The 20,714-nt window shown below is 42.3% G+C and overlaps 1 protein-coding gene and 1 pseudogene across 4 annotated transcripts in view; both read left to right on the top strand.

Moving 5' to 3' along the window:
* Positions 1-20,714, top strand: part of LOC311589052 (acyl-coenzyme A synthetase ACSM5, mitochondrial) — a 69,038-nt gene that overhangs the window by 17,292 nt on the left and 31,032 nt on the right. The window contains exons 11-14 of one of the 3 annotated variants that reach the window (XM_084767333.1): positions 526-653; positions 734-833; positions 3,344-3,463; positions 3,831-5,244. In XM_084767333.1, the coding sequence (XP_084623459.1) occupies positions 526-653; positions 734-833; positions 3,344-3,463; positions 3,831-3,914 (432 nt within the window). In that variant the 3' untranslated portion in view covers positions 3,915-5,244. Of the gene's footprint in view, positions 1-525; positions 654-733; positions 834-3,343; positions 3,464-3,830; positions 17,875-19,600; positions 19,786-20,714 lie in introns of those variants that run through there. The other 2 variants (XM_084767334.1, XM_084767335.1) reach the window with 2 other exon arrangements.
* On the top strand, positions 16,547-17,025 carry LOC311589167 (small ribosomal subunit protein uS13-like; annotated as a pseudogene). Its single transcript has one exon. The product of its transcript is annotated as a small ribosomal subunit protein uS13-like (transcript).

Here is a 20,714-nt window from a genome sequence, read left to right as displayed (position 1 = left end):
GCCTGCTGCATAAAGTGCAAATAAACAATAAAATACCCATCCACACAATGTAGAAGGAAAGGGCTGGTACCTGAAGCTGTTTCTGACCTCTACTAATGGCATGCATGTGTCTACATTCACACACACACACACACAGAGTAATTTTTAGAATCATAGCTTGAGTTTTTCTTTACCATATCAATGGGGTTTCAAGCCAGGCCTTTACTTTCCATCTTCTACTCTTAATGTATTCACTTATCCAGAGCCAATTGCCCTGTGTCCCCTCCTGAGTTCAATTCTTCTAAGGATGCTCTGGGGACACTTGCTCTAAATCCCACTTGGCAGCCCTCATCCAGTTAAAAGAGGGGAAGTCACAAATCTGCAGGATTGCAGCCTCTGCCCTGTAGAGTTCTGAACAGCTTGAGCCTTGAGAGCCAATAGACTACGTGTTGAAGCATGGATGGCCTCCAGGGAGGCTCCCCAGGCAGGGGCTGGACTAAGTAGTTGTACCCAAATGATCCTTGATGGTCTTCCCTTGTCTGCCAGGACAATCCTGAGAAGACAGCTGCATCAGAGCAAGGAGACTTTTACATCACTGGGGACCGAGCCCATATGGACGAGGATGGCTACTTTTGGTTCTTGGGGAGAAATGACGATGTAATCAACTCTTCAAGGTCAGGTGGTTTGTGCTTCCTGTCTTGAGGGTCTGTAAGGGAAAGGAAGCCATGTAGAAAAGTTGACTTTTCTCTTCCAGCTACCGGATTGGGCCTGTTGAAGTAGAGAGTGTACTTGCTGAGCATCCCGCTGTCCTCGAGTGTGCTGTGGTCAGCAGCCCAGACCCCATCCGGGGAGAGGTAAGCAGTCCCCCAAGAACACAACCTCACTGTTTTCTATTTATTAGCACCCAAAGGAACAAGCAGGAATGGCAGGTCCCTCTTTTGGTATCGGCCCCACCCCTGGTACCACAAAGCCAAAAGTACACCCTTCCGTCACACATTCCTTCTGATTACCCTCCTTCAGAATCGTAAGTACACTCTACAAAGACAAAATGGAATAATATAAAGTTTAGTTATACTTGGACAGCAGACAACACAAGCAATCCAAATGAGGCTGCTGACTGGGCAGGAGATCTCAGTGGAGAACGCAGGCCATAATTAATCCTCTCTAGTTTAAAAACAAACAACAACAACAACAACAAAACCCTTTTCTGTTTTCAGGTGAGAATCTAGCAGGCTCACCAGACATGGTCAATGGGGACTGTAGCCGGAAGGGATAACCAACTTGAGGGATGACAATGTTTCTAAATAGCCTTAATATAGCAGAAAAATTAGTCAGATTTAATGTGATTTCAGAGGACAAAGGTGAACCCCTCTTTTGTGGGTCCCAAGAGAGAGGAAAGAACAGCTCCAAGGCTCTGCTGTGCCTACGACGTCTGGCAGAACCAACCCACGGAGAGACACTTCTCCGGGTCACAGTGTCAGGGGGTTATTCCTTTGTTCTGAGATACGGGCTGTTCACATCATGGCAAGCCAGGAAGTAAACAGCAGGCAGTAACCAAGGGCCCTATATCAAGCGACTACTACCACCAACAAGGCCCCACTTCCTAAAGTAGTGCCAGGAGCTGGGAAAAACCACTCAAACTGTGTGTGGCAGGCATTTCAGTTTCAAATGTGAGCCATAGCCACAGCGTGATCCTAAAGTGAAAAGCAGCTAGTCTATAAAAGTCGGAGTGATAGCAGTCTGTGTTCTCAGAACCATTAGGGCCAAAGGATGATTCATAGCTGCCTCACAAATTTCTTGTTTAAAATGCAGATTTAAAGACTTCAAGTAAGATTTGCTGAGTCAGATTGGTTTTGGAGGGGTCCCAGAGCGTGAGTTTTGGCCTGAAGCCCTTTGCCAAGGGACTCCCTGCTAAAATCTGAGTTTGATAGAGGAAGAAGAAAGTGTGGTGCTAGTGTATGTTCTGGAGAATACTTGGAACACAGTCTGGCACATGATAGGTGCTCAGTAGATGTTTAATAGTAATCGTGGGGAGAGATAGCTCTTTCTAAAAGCCAAGTTTGCCTGGACACAAAATGAAAGTGAGCTCACACCTTTAGGAAGTGTGTAAGGACAACCACCCCTTAACAAGAGGGAGTTAGCAGAGTTTAATGTTGGTATAGACCTGCAACCAAGTGGCCCTTTAAGCTCTTCCGTTGCTATCAGAAATTATTTTTTATTTTATTTTTGAGATAATAATATAATTACAACATTTCTCCCTTACCTCCCTCTAAGCCCTCCCATATACCCCTTCTTGCCCACTTTCAAATTTATGACCTCTTTTATTATTACTTGTTATTATACATATATATGTGAATATACACATATATGTTGCTAAATATAACCTGCTCAGTCAATATAATGTTACTTGTCTATATGTGTTCAGAACTGACCATTTGGTATAATGTTCCCTGGGGAAGACTTTCTCTCCCATTCACTGTATTCCCCAGTTGCCTGTAGTTCTTTTGTAGAGCTGACGGCTGTCTATGGCTGTCTATGAGGCAGCCATAGTGCTAAGACTTTATGGATATAGTTTCTCACATTACTAGGAGACACAATTTGAAGGTATTTTTAAATTTATTTGTGTGTGTGTCTGTGTGTGTGCACATGAATAAATGTGCACATGTCACAGCACATGTGTGGAGGTCAGAGGACAGTTTACAAGAGTCAAACCACGTAAGTTCCATGGAATGAGCTCAGTCATCAGGCTCAGTATCAAACGCACTTACTCTCTGAACTACTCACCAGCCTAGGAATTGTGTTTTGAACAACTGTTCCCTCTTTATAAGGAGGCAAATTGTAGGAGACACCTGAGCAGACAAAGCCAAGGTGCATAACATCTCTTGAAATGACTGAAACAGAAACAGTGGTGTAGCTCCATGCTTACTGATGAGATACTTAAATGCAGCATTCTCCAAAGACCCAGAGGCCCCTGAAACAGAGCTGTGTTTTCCTCAGCCCTGCCTGGACAACCCCTCCCCCTCTATCCTCCTGCAGGAAAACTTGGAAGTAAATGGCCATTGACATTAGGAAGCTACTTCCTCCTGTGCCTTTGCATCTATATTAAAGGAATCAGTGCTGGCTCCTAATGGAGTCATTACAAGTATGGGGAGTGCCATGGAGAATGAGGCTCTAAAATGACTCCATAAAAGCCGATGCTTCAGTAGTTTATTATGAACAGGCAGACAATACAGGAGTGTTGTCATGTCACTATCTGTGCTCAAGGAACCCCCATGTTTAAGTAGCCACATACCCATAAGGCTAGCCTGAGGAGAGAAGCAACATTCCTGACCCTTGATCCTTTCTGGGGGTCTCTTCTCTGCAGGTGGTGAAGGCATTTGTAGTCCTTTCTCCAGCCTATGTGTCTCATGACCCAGAAGCACTGACCACGGAACTGCAGGAGCATGTGAAGACAGTGACTGCCCCATACAAGTACCCCAGAAAGGTAAACATTCAGGGCCCTAAGACATAAGCTGGGAAAGCAGGTGGGTCCCTGCTCCCTGGCCTGGCCTTCTACGAATATGCATGCCCCAGTTTCTGCTTCAGCCTTATTTGTCTTTCTTAACTGGATCCTCCCCAAAGCACATTGTTCTTACTCTAAGAACTGACCAGTAGATGAGAAGAAAATGGCCTGGTGAGAGGTGAAGGCCCATGTGTTCCAAGCACTAGCGGTTTTAACTGTTGTCACATGGGGAAAATCCTGATCTGTGGGTGGTTTCCAAAGAAGTAATAAAAGTAATGACTCAAGACAACAGTCATTGTGGGAAATGGTGGTTTCCAAGCATGATTGTATCTGTTTGTTTCGTCACTAGGTGGCTTTCATTTCGGAACTGCCAAAGACAGTTTCTGGAAAGATCCTAAGGAGTAAATTGAGAAACCAAGAGTGGGGGAGATGAGGTACAACCCAAGGAAAATGCTATGATGCTCTGAAGGTTTGGAAAGGAGAAAGAAGTGTGGTTGTCCAGCTCCTCCTTGGAACATTATCCCTGCAAAGAATAGGCATCAAAGATGGTCAGCTTCCAAACGGGCATTGTGGGTTGATGCTGGGAAATTCAAGAGCATCCCTGGTCCACAGCTCACAGCCACTGCCCGGTTTAGCAAGTGTTCATGGTTTAACTTCCTTCTCTAAAGACGTCCTCAACATCTGTCCATTGGTTTTACTAAGAGAATTCTGCTGTTCCTGGGACATACAAATCACCACAGCCTTAGGGTATCTGTGGTCTCATTATGCCAAATGTGACCCTTTGGACGAAGCCACTTGATAACAGTATCTGGGCCATAACATTGGTCATACCGTCCATTTAGAAATCATACCCTTGGGACTCACTCTAAAAGTAAAAATTCAAAAATGCATAGATATTTGGTATACAAAGATACTCTGGGAAGCATTCTTTAAAACTGAAAACACACACAAATGCCAAAACAATAGAAGTACAATTAAACCATTTAACACTAGCTCAAGCTAGTCCTGGGTAGGGAGACATAAATTGTATTAAAATTTAAATGGAAAACTTCCACTGGGAAGCAACTGTGAAGAAACACACTGGAGACATTACCGGTCCTTTTCCTTAGGGATATCTCCCAAGTTTTCCTAAGAAATAGAAACAACTCTATCAATGGGCAAGTTATTTTAGAGGACAACCTTCCCTTCTAGACATGGGAGATAGTGTTAGTCAAAAAGGGCCTCCTATGTAAGCAGAAGCATCAGATTTTCAGACCTCTCATAGTCCAGTAAAAGCCAGTTGGGGTTATGCACATCAATAACCTTAAATTTAGGGGGAGGGGAAGACAACAGGATCCCCATGTCTTCCTGACCAGTCAGTCTTGCCAATCAGGGAACTATGAGTTCACTGAGAGGTCCTATCTCAAAAGGGTAAGATGGAGAGTGATAGTAGAAGGGAGTAACATTGACTGCTGGCCCAACATGCACTTGCACACCCATGAACATGTGTAAATATAAATATTACACTATACACATATATGCAGGTTCCCCCCACAAAGAAACAATCTTCTAAAACCAAGCTCACGCTTTATGTCTAGCTCTATTCACAAATCGATGCTCAATCATAGAGTAGTAAATATCTCAGGGCATGGTGTGAGAAGCCATGCTCTTCTAGGCCCTGAATATAGAAGCCAAGGCCCTCAATGGCAGAGACTAACCACAAAGGGGAAAAGTTAGTGAAAAAAAAAAAACCTCAAAGCAATGCCTGTGACTTCTACCCCAACTCCTAGAAATTCTCCTCACTGGTTAATATGTATTTCTTGAGCACCTACTTAGTGTTGGGGCATGTGAAGAGGATAACAAGCAAAGTCAATATAAATGAGTTTGCAAAAGCTGCTCAATGCAAGTCTCAGGATGGGGTGGCTTCAAGAACAAAGTTCTGTTTCTTCAGTTCCCTGGCAACTCTAGCATTGTTGGTAAGTTGGCTCCATCCTAAGGCTTCTTTTATTATTGCAAGCATTGTGTAGGCCCTATGCCTCTAATGTTCTTCTCCCACACATGCAAAAGATGTGTATATATTTACATCTTAACCTCCTCGTCTTTTAAAGACTCTTCTCACTTCCCACTGCATGAGGGCATTTGGATGCTCATGACCTACTTTAATTTTATTACTTCTTTAAAAACTTTGACTTTGAGAAGTCTTCGTTGGTAAAATTGAATAACTTGGGAATTTCTTTCATTATAACAACATTTTGGCACCCAAGAGGGGGCCCAAACCCATAACCCTTAAGTCCCATGCTTTACCAACTGAGCTAGTCATGAGAAAAATAGTCTTTATGTGGCCAAAATTCAATTAAAAATTAAAGATGGCCTCTTACACTTATCTGAATAGCTAGGATCAAAAACTCAGGTGACAGTACATGCTAGTTAGGATGTGGAGAAAGGGGAACACTCCTCCATTGCTGGTGAGACTGCAAACTTGTACAACCACTTTGAAAATCAAGCTGGTGCATTCTCAGGAAACTGGGAATAACTCTACCTCAAGACCCAGCCATATCACTCTTGAGAATATACCCAAATGATGCTCCACCATATGACAAGGACATTTGCTCAACAAATAGCCAGAATCTGGAAACAACCTAGATGTCCCTCAACCAAATTAATGGATAAAGAAACTGTGGTACATCTATACAATGGAATACTGTTCAACTATTAAAAACAATGAAATCTTGAAATTTGCAAACAAGTGAATGGAACTGGAAAAGATCATCCTGAGTGAGGTAACCCAGAACCAGAAAGACACACATGATATATACTCACTCATAATCGTACATTAGTCACATACTTCAGGATAACTACAGTACAAAACAGAGTCAGAAACATCAACCAAGGATGGTGTATGATCACCTAGACCCAATGCTCAGATATAGTAGCACAGTCTCCTTATGGATCCCACATGTGGCTAGTAGGGACTGCTTCAGACATGCACTCTAGCCAAGATGGCCTTGCCAGGCTACAGAGGAAGAGGTTACAGCTAATACAGATGAGACTTGATAGGCTGAGGTCAGATATTAGAGGAAGAAGGCTCCCCTGTCTGAGTACTAAGGGAGGGAGGGAGAGGGAAAAAGGGAGGGAGGGGGATTGGGAGGGAATGAAGGAAGGGGCTACAATCAGGATGTGAAGAATTTAAACTGCAGAGCAAGCAGATAACTTATGTTGCTAATGCCATCCTATGGGACTAGCTCTGACACTGGCTGAAACTTGAATGTCTAGGCATAGACAATGATTCTTGTTGACTAAAGAACCCCTATGAATTACTACTAGATGCCATTCTTCATATGGCATGGATCAGACCTGACAGGATACATTCCTCACAGCATACTGGACATTGACATCCTGTTTGGAGAAAGGGGTAGAAAAGAAAGAAGGAGGAATATAGAAATATATAGGGAAGATAGAACAAAAAGTGGATTAGTCAATCTACTCTTCACTTTAATGCCTCAATTGTCACTCACAAGATATTTTTAATTCACTGGTATAGAATCTTGTATATAGATGTAAAATAAGTTTTGGATACAATGGTACAGAATTCAAATGTAAGATTATTCTTCACACACACACACTCTAATATGAGGTATTGTAGCCATATAACTCAATTATAATACAAGGTTTACTTCCAATGCTTTGAAAGTGCTATAGCAAGCTGTTTAGGAAAAATAAGTTATACAAATTAAATGTTAGTAGATTAAATCATGTCAATTGCTAGTCTACTTTTATCACAAGAATATACACCTTAGGTGTAGCAGATATATATGACTCAATAGAAAGATAAGGTCTTCAAAAATCCCAGAGACATGCGGAATATGCCATTTAAAAATATTTTTATTACTTTAAAGATTCATTGACAATGAGACAGGTTAACTCCTGGCAATACCCAGCCTACCTCAAAGAGGATGATGAGCATCAAAGATTCTCCTTATGGAGATGGCTTCAAATATGGCAAACTAGTCCCTGAGCAAAAGGTCCCCATTTCTACCACAGACAGAATTCTACATTAAAAAAAAAAAAGGGCAAGCTTGGATGCAGGCAGAGTCGATGGCCAAACTCTGCCAAGACAGAGTAAGCAAGTCCTCAATAGTTACTGCCTCACAAATATGTCTGTCAGATATGTTGGGCCAGAAGGCCGAAGATTATGTTCCAACATTATAGAGAGTTTTTGGTACTATTCAGGTAGAAAACTGTGTCTGTCATCTTCTCATTTGGAAAGCTACTAATCTGCACTCCCGTCATACTCTGATAATCAAGTTTATTCCTTCTCAAGTGTCTGATGGAGTTGAAGGCTAGGTAGCTTCCTTTCACAATGAAGTGTAGTTGTTTAGGGGTTAAGATGCTTTTAGGTCTAGATAGGTATTCTAAGTTGAAAATGACAATATGTGATGGAGATTGATTTACATTCAGAAATTTAGATGCACCAAAATAGGAAAGATGTCTTCTTCAAGGCTGTCAAATACAAATAGCCAAAACACTAAGAATGTAACATTTACATAATTCCTGATTGTGCCATGGTTCTTCTTGCTATGGGTAATCTATTGTATATATGTGTAATAATATAAATGTATATGTAAAGAATAAAATATGAAAAAATTAAAGATGGCCTTATGCTTTTGGATTTTGGCCTTTTGGCTTTTTGGCCTTTGAGCTTTGAGCTTTTGGTTTGAGGCTTTTTCCTTTGGGACATGAGCTGAATAGGAGGGTCAGCTGGATGCTAGTTTCTGAGCTAGCAAGTTTTCACATCAGCATCTGGATCCTGAGTCTTCATTGGAAAATTGAAGGATTTGAGATTTTCTTTCATTATGACATTTTGGCACTCAAACGAATGGCACAACTCCATAAACAGAGAGATTATTCCAGTATCTAGAAACAAAGTTTGTGTACCTTGGAAGTTCTTAATAGATCTCATAGTCCTCAAACCTTTTGCGATCTTCTGAATATGACATTTAAAATGTTTAGGTTTTGTACCACTCCTAACCATAAACTTTGAAGTTTCCCGGGAGATGACAAGGCTACTAATGACAACACCATGTGGATTGTTTAACACCAACCACAGGGAAAAACTGCTCCATGCTTCTGATGCCTGGTTCTTAGCACACAGTGTATACCTTTGAGTTGACTGCTATGTTTTACCCAGTCAAGATCACCACTAAGCTGGCTAACACCACCCAAAGATCAGCTTTGGACTATAGACTGCTTAGGGCATTCAAATTGCTGAGTTCATATGAAACTAACATTAACATTTTACAGAACTTTGAACTTAAAAATACTTAGTCCCAAGACTGCCAAGTGCAATCAAGCTGGACATTGTGGAAAGCTTGGCAAAAATTGCTACTTTTCTTAAAGTAGTTTTACTGTGTTAGAGTTAAAATATTTCCTTTCTATTTAGACAAAATTAGGGGAATATAGAAATGATATAAGAATGATAGGAAAAAGGGTAGATTATTGAATCTACTCTTACAGATATTTGTATATTGATTCAAAGTTAATGTCATGTTTGGTTACATTAGAATAGATATTTTGTATATTGATACAAAATTAAGGTTGTATTTTTGCATATTATGTACCAACTCATTTTAAGGTATTGTACATCTGTCATTCATTAAAATGCAAAGTGATGTTCTAGTTCATTTGAAAGCTATTATCAGAAGCTGTTTAGGACAATTAATATGCAAACTAATAGCCAATCAAACTTGTGGGTTTTGTTAAGTACTACTTTAGTTAATCGCAGGTCTTTTCTAAGTTAGTAAGTCAGAATATAGCCAAAAACAAACAATTCGGATAAACTAGGAATATATATATATATGATCTTTTAAACCCCCAAAATCTGCAGAATATGGCATATAAAGATGTTTTATTAATTTGGAAATTTTTTGACAATGAGACATGTCACCTCCTGGAAGCACACCCTTTCAACTTTGAAGAAGATGATGAACATCAAAAACTTCTCCTTTAGGAAATGGCTTCATGTGTGGCAAGCTAGCCAATGGGAAAGAAAACACCCTTGCTCCTACCATAGACAGAATACTGGATAATCAGGACCCAGAAAAGTCAACTGATAAGCTTTGCAAGGACAAAGTAGGCAATTCCTTCATAATATCTGCTTCACAGAAAAGTCTGTGAGAAATCTTGGGTAACTGTCCAGGAAGCCAGCAATCTTTGTCATTTTTATAGTTTAGAAGCTGCTTACTCTGAACTTCTTGTTTATTCAGATAATATTTATCTTTCTTGGGTCTCTGATGGGGTTAAATACTAAATAGTTACAATATTACAATTAAGCTAAAGTTGTTTAGGATTCAAGAATATGTTTTAGGTCTTAAAAAGATGTTTTTTGATTGATAATGCAAGTTATGATACAAAGTTATTTAGGTACAGAACTTGGACTCAGTACTATATTTCTTTAGGAGACTAATAGTAGTAGATTATCACGTAGGGCATATGCCATATCTAGCCACATGTTATCAGCTCCATAATGGTGCCACTTATGTGTTCCATCTTGTATATAAGGTCTTAAGTACAATCAGAAAATGGATAGTTACTCCCATGACACTATTGTTACTGTTATACCAGTAGGCTGGTCTTACAAAGCCAATCATTATTGTAGCTTACAGGGTCAACAGATTAATGATTACTTTTCTCCTTAAAAAGACTTCTATAGCACCTTCCAGCACTATGAAGGTAGCCAGTAGGGATGAAGCTTCCAGGCCAGTATCAGCTGGATTTCTCCATGCTCTATGACTCAACCATGTGGTATCTTCAGGATAAGGTCTTACCATCAAGTTCTGTAGGGTAACAGAAAACAATGACAGTAGCCTATAATGTTGGGGCATCTATGAGACAACACTGGCCAACAACTTCAAAACTCATTCCTGGCACTGAGCATTTTATTTGATAGGCAGTGGTTCCCCATATGGTCACTATCAACCTGTTATACAGCAACTGCACTTAAACATTTTTATATGTATGTACCTTAGAAAGTATCTATAGTACTAGATTTCAATTTGAGGGTTTTTATAAGGCCTTTAGTTATCCTGACCTTTAGTCCTTTCTCTACCTCACCCTCACATTCCCTACCAATTTAACCCTTCCTCTTCTATTATTCTCCTTTCCCTTTTATCACTGTAGTCTATCTCTCTTACTGTGAAAATCACCCACCATGATCCCTTACTAGTTTCCTGACCTATATGGGTTTTTCCAATAAATACATACATCTGAAGATTCAAAACTGCTGTAGAAATGAAAGAAAGTATGGCATTTGTCATCTTGGGTCTGGGTTACTTCACCCAGAATGATTGTTTCTTGATCATTGTAAAATGATTTATTTACATGCAAATTTTGTAATTTCATTTTTTCTTTCTTTTTCTGTTTCTTTTCTTTTCTTTTCACTTTTTATTGGTTCTTTGTGAATTTTACATCATGTACCCAAATCCCAATCACCTCCTACTCTCTCCATACCCTCCTTCCACCCTTACAACTTCCACGACAACATAAACAAATATCTCATTGTGGAAGGTACACTGTGGCACAGTGTGTCCTACAGTACATGTACCCTTCTGTCCACATTTCTTTGCTTCCAAATGTTCAGTACAATGATTTGTTGGTCAGGGACAAGGCCTCTGGCTTCTACTACTCTATTAATACTGGAACCTCACTGGGACTCCTTTCAGATATCCTGTTATGTCATAGAGATGCTATAGTTTTGTATCTGTAGGACTAACCCCTTTATGCACTCCAGCAGATCATTGATGGGGTAGGTGTTAGGATGGGCCAATTCAAAGCCCTAGATCTAGGCCTGAGAGATATCTGACCTGGTCAGCATGTCAGCTCTCCTGCTATCATGTCTTTTGGGGCTGCTAGCTCACCAGTTATCCCACCACCAGAGCCAGCTCTACCTTGCTGCACAGGAAAGGTACAAGGCCCAATCACCTGAGTGTTGCAACTCAGGTAACGGACAGGGCAAGTTCACCCCACTCTCATGACCCCAGGACCAGCTCTCCCTCCTTCCAGAGGTGATGAGGGACAAGGGAGGGGAGAAGGACACCTTTCCCTTACTCACGCAGCCACATGATAGACAAATGGGCCAGCTCTCCCATGTTCACACTCACAGGGCTGGCTTACCTGAGCCCCTCAACACCAGGGTCAGCTCTACTGTGAAGCCTAGGCACGATGCAGGGCCTGCTTTCCCAAGTGCTACAGCTGGTGAGGGACAGCAGAAGCTCACCTACTCTGAGGACACCAGGGCCAGGTGTCCTGCCTCCCACAGGTGGCAAGGTGGTAGAAAGGAGGAGAGTATCTCTCTGTTGTCCATTCCATTACACGGGAAATGATCATCAGCCTAGCTTTCCCATGCTTATCCCCTCTGGGCCAGATCACGTACAACTCCCACAATGTACTAAGCCAACCCTCTCAAGTACTGTAGCTGGCTAGTGGAGGGGTCAACTCTCCTATTCTCACACACCCCAGGGCCATCTCTCCCAGGATGACCAGGTGAGGGGTGGGGCCAATTCTGCATGGCTCTCAGACATCAACATGTCCCTGGGTGGCAGCCCAGATCACAGACATCTGCCTGGCCTGTGGTGATAACTGACTCCTGCTGCTGAAGGGACATGGACTCAAATGTGGTCTCTGGTGACAGCAAAGGTCAGAAGCCCATCATGATCCCAGATGGAGTCATAGACTACTCATATCCAGCTGTTCCCACTACCCTAGGTCCTCCAGTTCTGCCTCTCTTCATTGTGCCCACACTGTTTCTCTTTCTCTTCCATGTCTCTACCACTGACTTGCTCCCCTTAGTGGTGCCAAGAATCCCTGAGTGTCTAAGTTCATCTCAGGAGTGGTCTCAGCAGTGCTATGGCCTGCTCATGCATTATGGCACCAGGCAAGGGTCATCTCAGGCATGGTCTGGTCCCCTAGGCACTGGACTGGTACATGCTTGCTTTTTTTTTTCCGGCAGCATTAGGCTACTGATCATTCAGATATTCACAGACCAGAACACAGAGCCTCTCTCTTCTCTGCCACCTACTGACACACATGTGAGTAATTTCATTTTTCTTAACCTCTGACTGATTGTCGTTGTGTGAATGTAACATATTTTCATCATGCACTCACAAGTTGATGGATATCTAGGATGTTTATTTTTCTTAGCTACTATGAATAGAGCAACAATAAACATGGTTAAGCAATAGTTAAGCATCTCTGCAGTAGGATATAGAGTCTTTTGGGTATATGCCTGTGATGGCTGTTCTTGGTTGTCAACTTGACCACATCTGGAATTAAGTAAAACCAAATGACTGGGCTTATCAGTAAGGGATATTCCTTAATTGTTTGAAGTGCGAAGACTCACCTATAATATGGATCTTTGTGGTGGAAAGATAAACCTTTAATCCTGATCTTTAGAGGCGGAAGATAAACCTTTAGTTTGGACCACACCTTCTGCTGTGGGAGGATTGTAGGCATTATGCCAGATGAAGGCAGTCTTGGCCGATTTTGTAAACACCACAGATACCACACTGAGATGGACATTGTTATAGACTGGGGGGAACCATCCTGGGCCAGAATTCAGGGATCAGACAAGGGGACTCCTGGCAGGCTATTGTGTTTCTAATCCAGCATCGCCAGGAGGACAGATCCCAAGGAGGGTAGGGGTGGGGGATGAGAGATTGCAGTGAGAAAGGGAGAGGTGCTGGCAGAAAGAAGAAAGCTGCAGGTTCAGACGACTAGTGCATGCATGGATGAGGAGAGGACCAGCCTACAAGTGGCATGAAGGCCAGAGACACCTGGAGATCCTTCCTGAGGAACAGATACCAGAAGGTTTGTTCTTGTTTCCCTTTAACCTTTTTTCCCTCTTGTATAGGATAGTTGGGTTGTATCATAACGTATAATTGTTAAGAAACAGAGCCAACATTCTGCTGGTAGCCTATATAAAGAATGTGGAAGAAGAAAGCTCTTCCTCGTCACCTGCTTTTTCTTTCCCTTTTTAGAAAGTCCATTCCTTCATTGACATTAGATCCTACTTCTTCAGGATTCCAGCATATACTGAAGACCAGCTGAGATGTCCAGCCTCATGGACCTAACAACTCCTGGATTCTTATACCTTCCATTCATAGGCAGACATTAGCTGAACTACAGCATGCATTCTAGTAAATCTCCTTTCTCTCTATATATAAGAAAGAGCTCTTGGCCTGCTATTGTGTCTTAGTGGAAACTGAAAATTTTGACAATGGGCTACCAATTTACCGTGTGGCGTGAGTTGCCCATCATGAGTTGTATGTTATCTGACCCACCAAGTCATAAAGTAGGACCATACACAGCAGCAGTCTATCATCAAAGAAAAATGGTATGTATGTGATTAGACCCGAGCAGGTCCTAAAGGCATACACTAGTTACATGAAGAAGCTGTCTAATTGCCTATGGTTTCTACTTCTGTTTCAATGTCACCTGCTGCCAAGCATGCACTTATAGCCTCCTGAGGTGTGCCCTATGGTTGGTTGACTGAGGAAGAGAAGACTAGGGGCTGGTTCTCTTCTCTTATGGTTCTGTACATTATGCAGGTACCACCAAGAAGTGGACAGCTGGAACATTCTAACTCCTTTATGGGACAACCTTGAAAGACACCAGCAAAAGGAAATCTCACAATGTACAAGACTTCAAGCAGTACATATAGTCATTCATTTTATCTGAAAGGAGAAACGGCCAAATATATGATTGCTTACTGATATAAAGGCTGTAGCAATGGATTGGCTGAATGGTCAAGGACTTGGAATGAGCATGATTGGACAATTGGTGAAAAAGACATCTGGGGAGGAAGTGTGTAGATAGATCTCTGCAAGTCGGTGAAGGATGTGAATATGCTTGTATGCAATATAAATGCTCAAGTAGATAGGCTGACCCATTCTGTGGACACTCATCCTCTTTCCTCACCACCTTGTCACCTCCCAGCGGGCCTATGAACAAAGCGGCCATGGTGGCAGATATGGGGTTATGTATGGGCTCAACAACATGGGCTTCCACTCACCCAGGCTTACCTGGCTAAAGCTGCACTGAGTACCAGCTCTGCTAACAGCAGAGACCAACAGTGAGCCCCAGAGAGGGCACCATTCCCTGGGCTGATTAACCGGCAACCTAGTGGCAAGTTTGCTGCATCAGACCACTTTCTCCATGGAATGGACAATACTTTGTCCTTACTGGAGCAGATACTTATTCTAGTTATGAATTTGCCTTTCCTGCACATAATACTTCTACCAAAACCACCACACATGGACTTACAGAATGCCTTATCCACCATCATGGTATTCCACACAGTATTGCTTCTAATCAAGGAATCATTTGATAGCTAGAGAAATGTGACTGGGCCCATGATTACAGCATCTACTGGCCTTACTCCCTCATCCTGAAGCATCTGTCCTAACAGAAGGATGGAATGGTCATTTGAAAACAGAGACACAATCACAGTTAGGTGGCATCAGTGTAGAAGGTTGGGTCCGGGTCTCCAAAAGGCAGTGTATGCAGTAATGTTTCTCCCATAACAAGGATCCACAGGTCCAAGAACCAAGGAGTAGGAAAGGGAAGAGTTCCACTCACTATCATCCCTAGAGACCCACTAGGAAGACTTTTGTTTCCTGTTCTCACAGCCTTAAGTGCTGCTGGCCTGGAAGTTTTGGTTTCGGAGTGGAGAGTGCTCGTGCCAGAAATTGCAAAAACCATTCCATTGAATTGGACACTCAGAATCCTCCCTGGCCTCTTTTGGCTTCTGATGCCCCTAAGCCAACAGGCTAAGAAAGGAATAACATTGTTAGAATGAGTGACTGATCCAGGCTACTTAGAAAAAACTGTATTGCTTCTGCACAGTACACAAAAAAGATTACGTCTGGACTGCATCTCTCAGTCCTGTGATTGAAGTCAATGGGAAACTACAACAACCTCAACTAGACATGATGACAAAGGGTGCAGACCTTTCAGGGATGAAGGTATGGGTCACTCCTCCAGGAAAAGAGCTTGCTGAGGGTGGAGAAAATAAATACAGAATGGGAAATAGAGGAAGGTAATATAAATACCCGCTAAGGCCACATCGTGAACAGTTGCAGAATTATAATTGACATGTGTGTTTCTGTTGTATTTCGTTAAGACTGTTCATACAGGTATCTGTGTTTTCTTTCCTTGATTTCTTTATCATGTGATGTAATATCAATTAAAGGAATATCAGTTGGTATATTTAAGTTTTAGAGATTAAAAGAATGTCTGTCAAGTGACACTGCCACCCATTCTAAATGTATAATGTGTTTGTGGTTGTAGGAGGGACAGTTATATCATATTAGGAATAATTATGACCTGGTTAAATGTATAATGCATTTGTGACTGTACCTTGAATAGTTATATCATGTTTGGACATAATTATATTGTGATTATTGTTTTTACTTGGAAATTAAGAGTGTGTGCACTCTAGTTTTATGTCAACTTATCACAAGCTAAAGTTATCTGAGGTGAGGGAACCTCAATTGAAAAATGCCTCTATAGGGCATCTTCTTAATTAGTGATTGATGGTGAGGGCCCAGCCTATTGTGAGTAGTGCCCCCTCTGGGCTGGTGGTCCTGGGTTCTGTAAGAAAGCAGGCTGAGCAAGCCACAAAGAACAAGCCATTAAGCAGACATGAGGACAAGCCCTAGAGGCTTTGCTTGACAAAGTTCCAGAGACCTTTAACTAGATACTCTTAGCTATATAAAAGTTTCTTTAGAATCTGCTTTGAAAAAAATAGAAGGAGGGCTTGAACATCATGCTTTACAGATATTTTACAATAAAAGACCCCTTGGCAGTTAGTCTAGGCTTAGATAGCACACCTGTTGGTTTGGGACTGGGAGTAAGTCAACTTTTTTCTTTACTAAAAAACATTTATCTCAAGCTATGTTGCTATGACAATCATGTAAACACAATGACTTTAGGCCAGGGAAATTTATGATTAAACTTTCCCTAGTATTGTTTAAGAAATAATAATAAGGCTCTTCCACAGAAGGCCTACAAGCCGCCGCTTGTGCCACTGCCATGTCTCTAGTGATCCCCCCAGAAGTTCCAGCACATTCTGTGAGTACTCAACAGCAACATCGATGGGCAGTGGAAAATAGCCTTTGCCGTCACTGGGTGTTGGATGGAGATATGCTCATGTGGTGCTGAGGAAAGCAGACATTGACCTCACCAAGAAGGCTGGAGAACTCGCGGAGGATAAGGTGGAGCGTGTGATCACCGTCATGCAGAATGCACGACAAGATCCCAGACTGGTTCTTGAACAGACAGAAGAACATGAAGGACAGTAAGTAGAGCCAGGTTCTGGCCAACGGTCTGAACAACAAGCTTCATGAGGACCTGGAGCAACTGAAGAAGATCAGAGCCCACAGGGGTCTGCACCACTTTGGGGCCTTCGTGTCCGGGGTCAGCACACCAAGACCGTTGGCCGCTGTAGCCGTCCTGTGGGTGTGTCCAAGAAGAAATAAGTCTCTGTACTTTCGCTGTTAATAAATAGTTTATATACCTGGAAAAAAGAAATAATAATAAGGTTATGCTGACCATTGCTTGGATATTGGTTGATTTTTGCTGTATGCTTTACTGTAGGTTATACAGAACTATTTGTATTTCTTTGTTAGACTGTATTCTTGCTTTGTTGATTTTTGAATCTCTATTGATTGTAAAAGATATGAAAAAACCATGATGTAATCTGTAATGAAAAATTTTGAACTTCACTTTAAATAAAGTACTGGGGCTGGCCCAAGAGGTAACAGACACAGAAAAATAAGAGCAACAGCAAGCAAGACAGAGATGGCTTCGAGCTTGAATGCTTGGCACTATGTGAATCTACTTTTAAAACCCTGTTGTATAACCAACTGGAAACATCAAGTAGATGAACAACCAAGAAAAAGATCCAGCCAAGAGACACACTTGTAGGGTCACTGGCAAGAGGCCTGGATTCAAGCTGTGTCACTGGATGGGTGAGTGACACAAACAAAGCAGGAAAACAGGACCCTTGGTAGAAGTCAAACAAATGAGATTCTGAAGCGCCATTCTCTTCCCCTGGTTGGAGCAAAAGCTTGCCTGTCAATCATGGGAATGAACCCTTGGGTTAATGAGGAGTTCAGTTGTCATCCCACACAGACTCAAAGACTGTGCTGCACATAAAATTGACTAGGAGGAGGAACATCGCCCTAGACTTGTACACCATTAATGATTAGCTGAGCTCTTGGAGCCTGCTGGATTTGATCAGGGAACTGTCTGCTTCAATTCTGTTCTCTCCTCCAGGTCTGCGGGAACTTTAGAACTACTTTCCAAGAGAGAAGTAGACCAAGCTACCTCCAGAGAGAGTTCCAGAAGAGACCTGTCCGGTGAGTGTTCATGCAAGAGACAAAAAGGTGGGGCCCATGCATCATGATGGCACCAGTCATGAGGAGTAATAGGTAGCAAGGTGATGAAAATCCCTAAAGAAGACAGTTTAAAACTCCTAGGAGCCACAAAGGGAGTGTCTTGAGATCTTAATGAGGGGACAACATTGGATAGAGAAAAAGGAGCCTCCAGCAAAACAAAAATGGAGGACTGGAGACCTGGACAGAAGTGTAGACAGAAGAAGTTGAGAGTTAGTGAAGGGGTGTGTGCCTTTTTGGAGCAGTAAGGCCAGAAGATGAGGAAGAGTCAGCCACTGAAAGAGAGAGAGACCAGAAACCGCGAGAGTGCTAGATACTACTGGCCAGGCTCTGGGAAGGAAGGTCTCTTCTCTTCTTCTTTGAGAAATCAGGATAAAACATGTAAGTGCCACAGACAAGCATTCTAATGGTTTCTGTCTGGATGAAGGGGGCTGGGAATCCAGCCACGGGAATAGATTGCTGGCTGGATTCCCTGACTCAAAGGTCATTAAGCTTAAAAATTCTGCTGTCTCATCCAAGAGCATGTGACAGAATTCAAAGACCAGTATAAATGGCCTTGGAACATCTTTTCCTGGAGCCAGTGAAGCAAAAAACAATAATTATAGCAGGTATAATTCTATAAGTGATTGCTTGTGTTAGATCCTGCACTGTACATGTATAGTTTTTAAGATGTCAATCAAAACTGACTCCAAAGAATCAGTATACTAGTCAGCAGTTGGTACATTAACAAGCCTCCCAGGCATTTCATAGCTCTCAAATGTATATATGGTTCCTTCTAAACACAGATCTGAGATGGGCTTATAAAACTTAGTTGAAAAATAACTGTAGATTGGAAGTGGCCAGGTTGGGCTTAGCTGAGCTCCTCATGTCATCATTCTGGGTCTCAGTGCTCATCTGAGATATGTGATTCTCACAGAAAACCCCCAAAATGGTGCTAGGGATATGACACAATGTATAAGAGCGCTTGCTTCAATAGCATGAGACTCTGAGTTCAGAAGCCTAATACCTGTGTAAAAACCTGTTTGTGTGTGTGTGTGAGCCTGGTGCTAGGGGAGCAGAGACAAAAGTATCACTGGGACTCTCTGGCCAGCAAGCCTAGCTGAGAAATGGCATGTTCTAGATCCAGTTAGAGACCCTGTCACAGGGGAATACAACACTGTTCAGGTTCATCAGCGTCTTCCTGGCCTACACACATACTCACAGACATGCTCATATACACAGCTGTGTATTCACATGCACTGTGGAAGGGGAAAATGCAAACCTGACCAACCCATACTCAGTCTACTAACCAGAGCATATCTTACCAGCAATCCAAAGTCATTAAGAGGGGAATATAGGCTCTCCCTCTACACTGCACTGAGAAGCCATGGCAATGAGTCAGGTGATATAATCCTACTACAGGAAGAAAACAAAAGTAATTATAGTGACAAAATAATTCAGCACTCATAGTTTAAGCTAAAATGGTACATCACCTGGCTTTGGACATCCATAGAACTGTTGCAGGAGCTGGTGGGGAATGCTTAGGGGAACAGCTCACAGGAGACTGAGTCAGGCACTCAGTGTCAATTCAGATCACTCACAAATACAACCAATCAACCCCGGAGGATGGAGACAACTCTCCCTGCAGCTGATGGTGAGTGTCACAATCTAGTAAAGAGGAATTGACCCATATCTCCTCCTTCCTTCCCAGCTCTGACCATGCATTGGCTGTGGAAAGTTACTAGACCTTGCACCCTCTGGGGTACTGAGATGTCCAACCGTACTTTCCATATTAATATCAAGAAACTAATGCCCATACAGTGGGGCCACCAGGAAGTTCCAGCCAAGTTCAACTTTGCTAGAGACGTGATAGACCACTGGGCCAACATGGAGAAGGTAATGGGAGACGGAATGGCACAATCTGAGTGACTTCACTGATTTCTCAGTTCATTCGGTAGAAACTTACAGGATGCTTACTAAGTCTCACACACCATAAGAAGCAGCACAGGGTGACCTGGAGACAAAAAATGTAGAAGAGCGATGGGGTTCTGCCAGAGAAGCATCTTCTTGCAGTGTCATTGGAGACTCATAGCCAGTCAATGTACTGAGAATAAGTGATTGCTGAATGTTCATTTCTAACAACCCCTCAGAGATTCAGGGAATATAATGGAAAAAGGGACAAAAAGAATGTAAGAGGTGGGTGATGGAGTGTAATCTCTTCGCATGAGAAAGCTGTTGCACTCTTGAATCCACAGAAACTGTCACTACATGCTGGATTACATAAAGTAGGGAGAAGTTCATGGAGCCCCACCTCGCCCAGAAGATTTTTATCCAGTTAAAGGTTAATGAGGGATGGAGAGACATTTTGTTCAGTAGGGTAGCCACCAGTAACATGCCTGTGTCCTATAAACAAACCTTTCCCTGTGATCCCATAAGTAATCCTCATAAAACTTACTAGGACATACACACATGCACACACACACTCCACACATATGCACACACACACACACACACACACACGCACACACTCACAAACATATACTCACACATGCATGCACACACATTCACATATACACTCACCATAAAAGTAGAAGAAGAAGCAGTTAGGAGGAAGAAGGGCATCAAGAGAAGTGGGAAATGGTGGAGGGAGACAAGAGAGGGTGATCTAAACATGTGTGTGATTGAAGTTCGTGTGTACATGTAAGAAAATGTTGCAGTAAAACCTGTGATTGCGTTTGATTATTACATGCTACTACAACTATTTTTAAAAAGAAGGTCAGGAGCACATAACACATGGTGGAGAACCAAGCAATCCCAAACACATG

Source organism: Acomys minous, assembly GCF_964271855.1.
Source record: "Acomys minous genome assembly, chromosome: 2".
Classification (NCBI taxonomy): domain Eukaryota; kingdom Metazoa; phylum Chordata; class Mammalia; order Rodentia; family Muridae; genus Acomys; species Acomys minous.
This window is presented reverse-complemented; position numbering and strand designations above follow the sequence as displayed.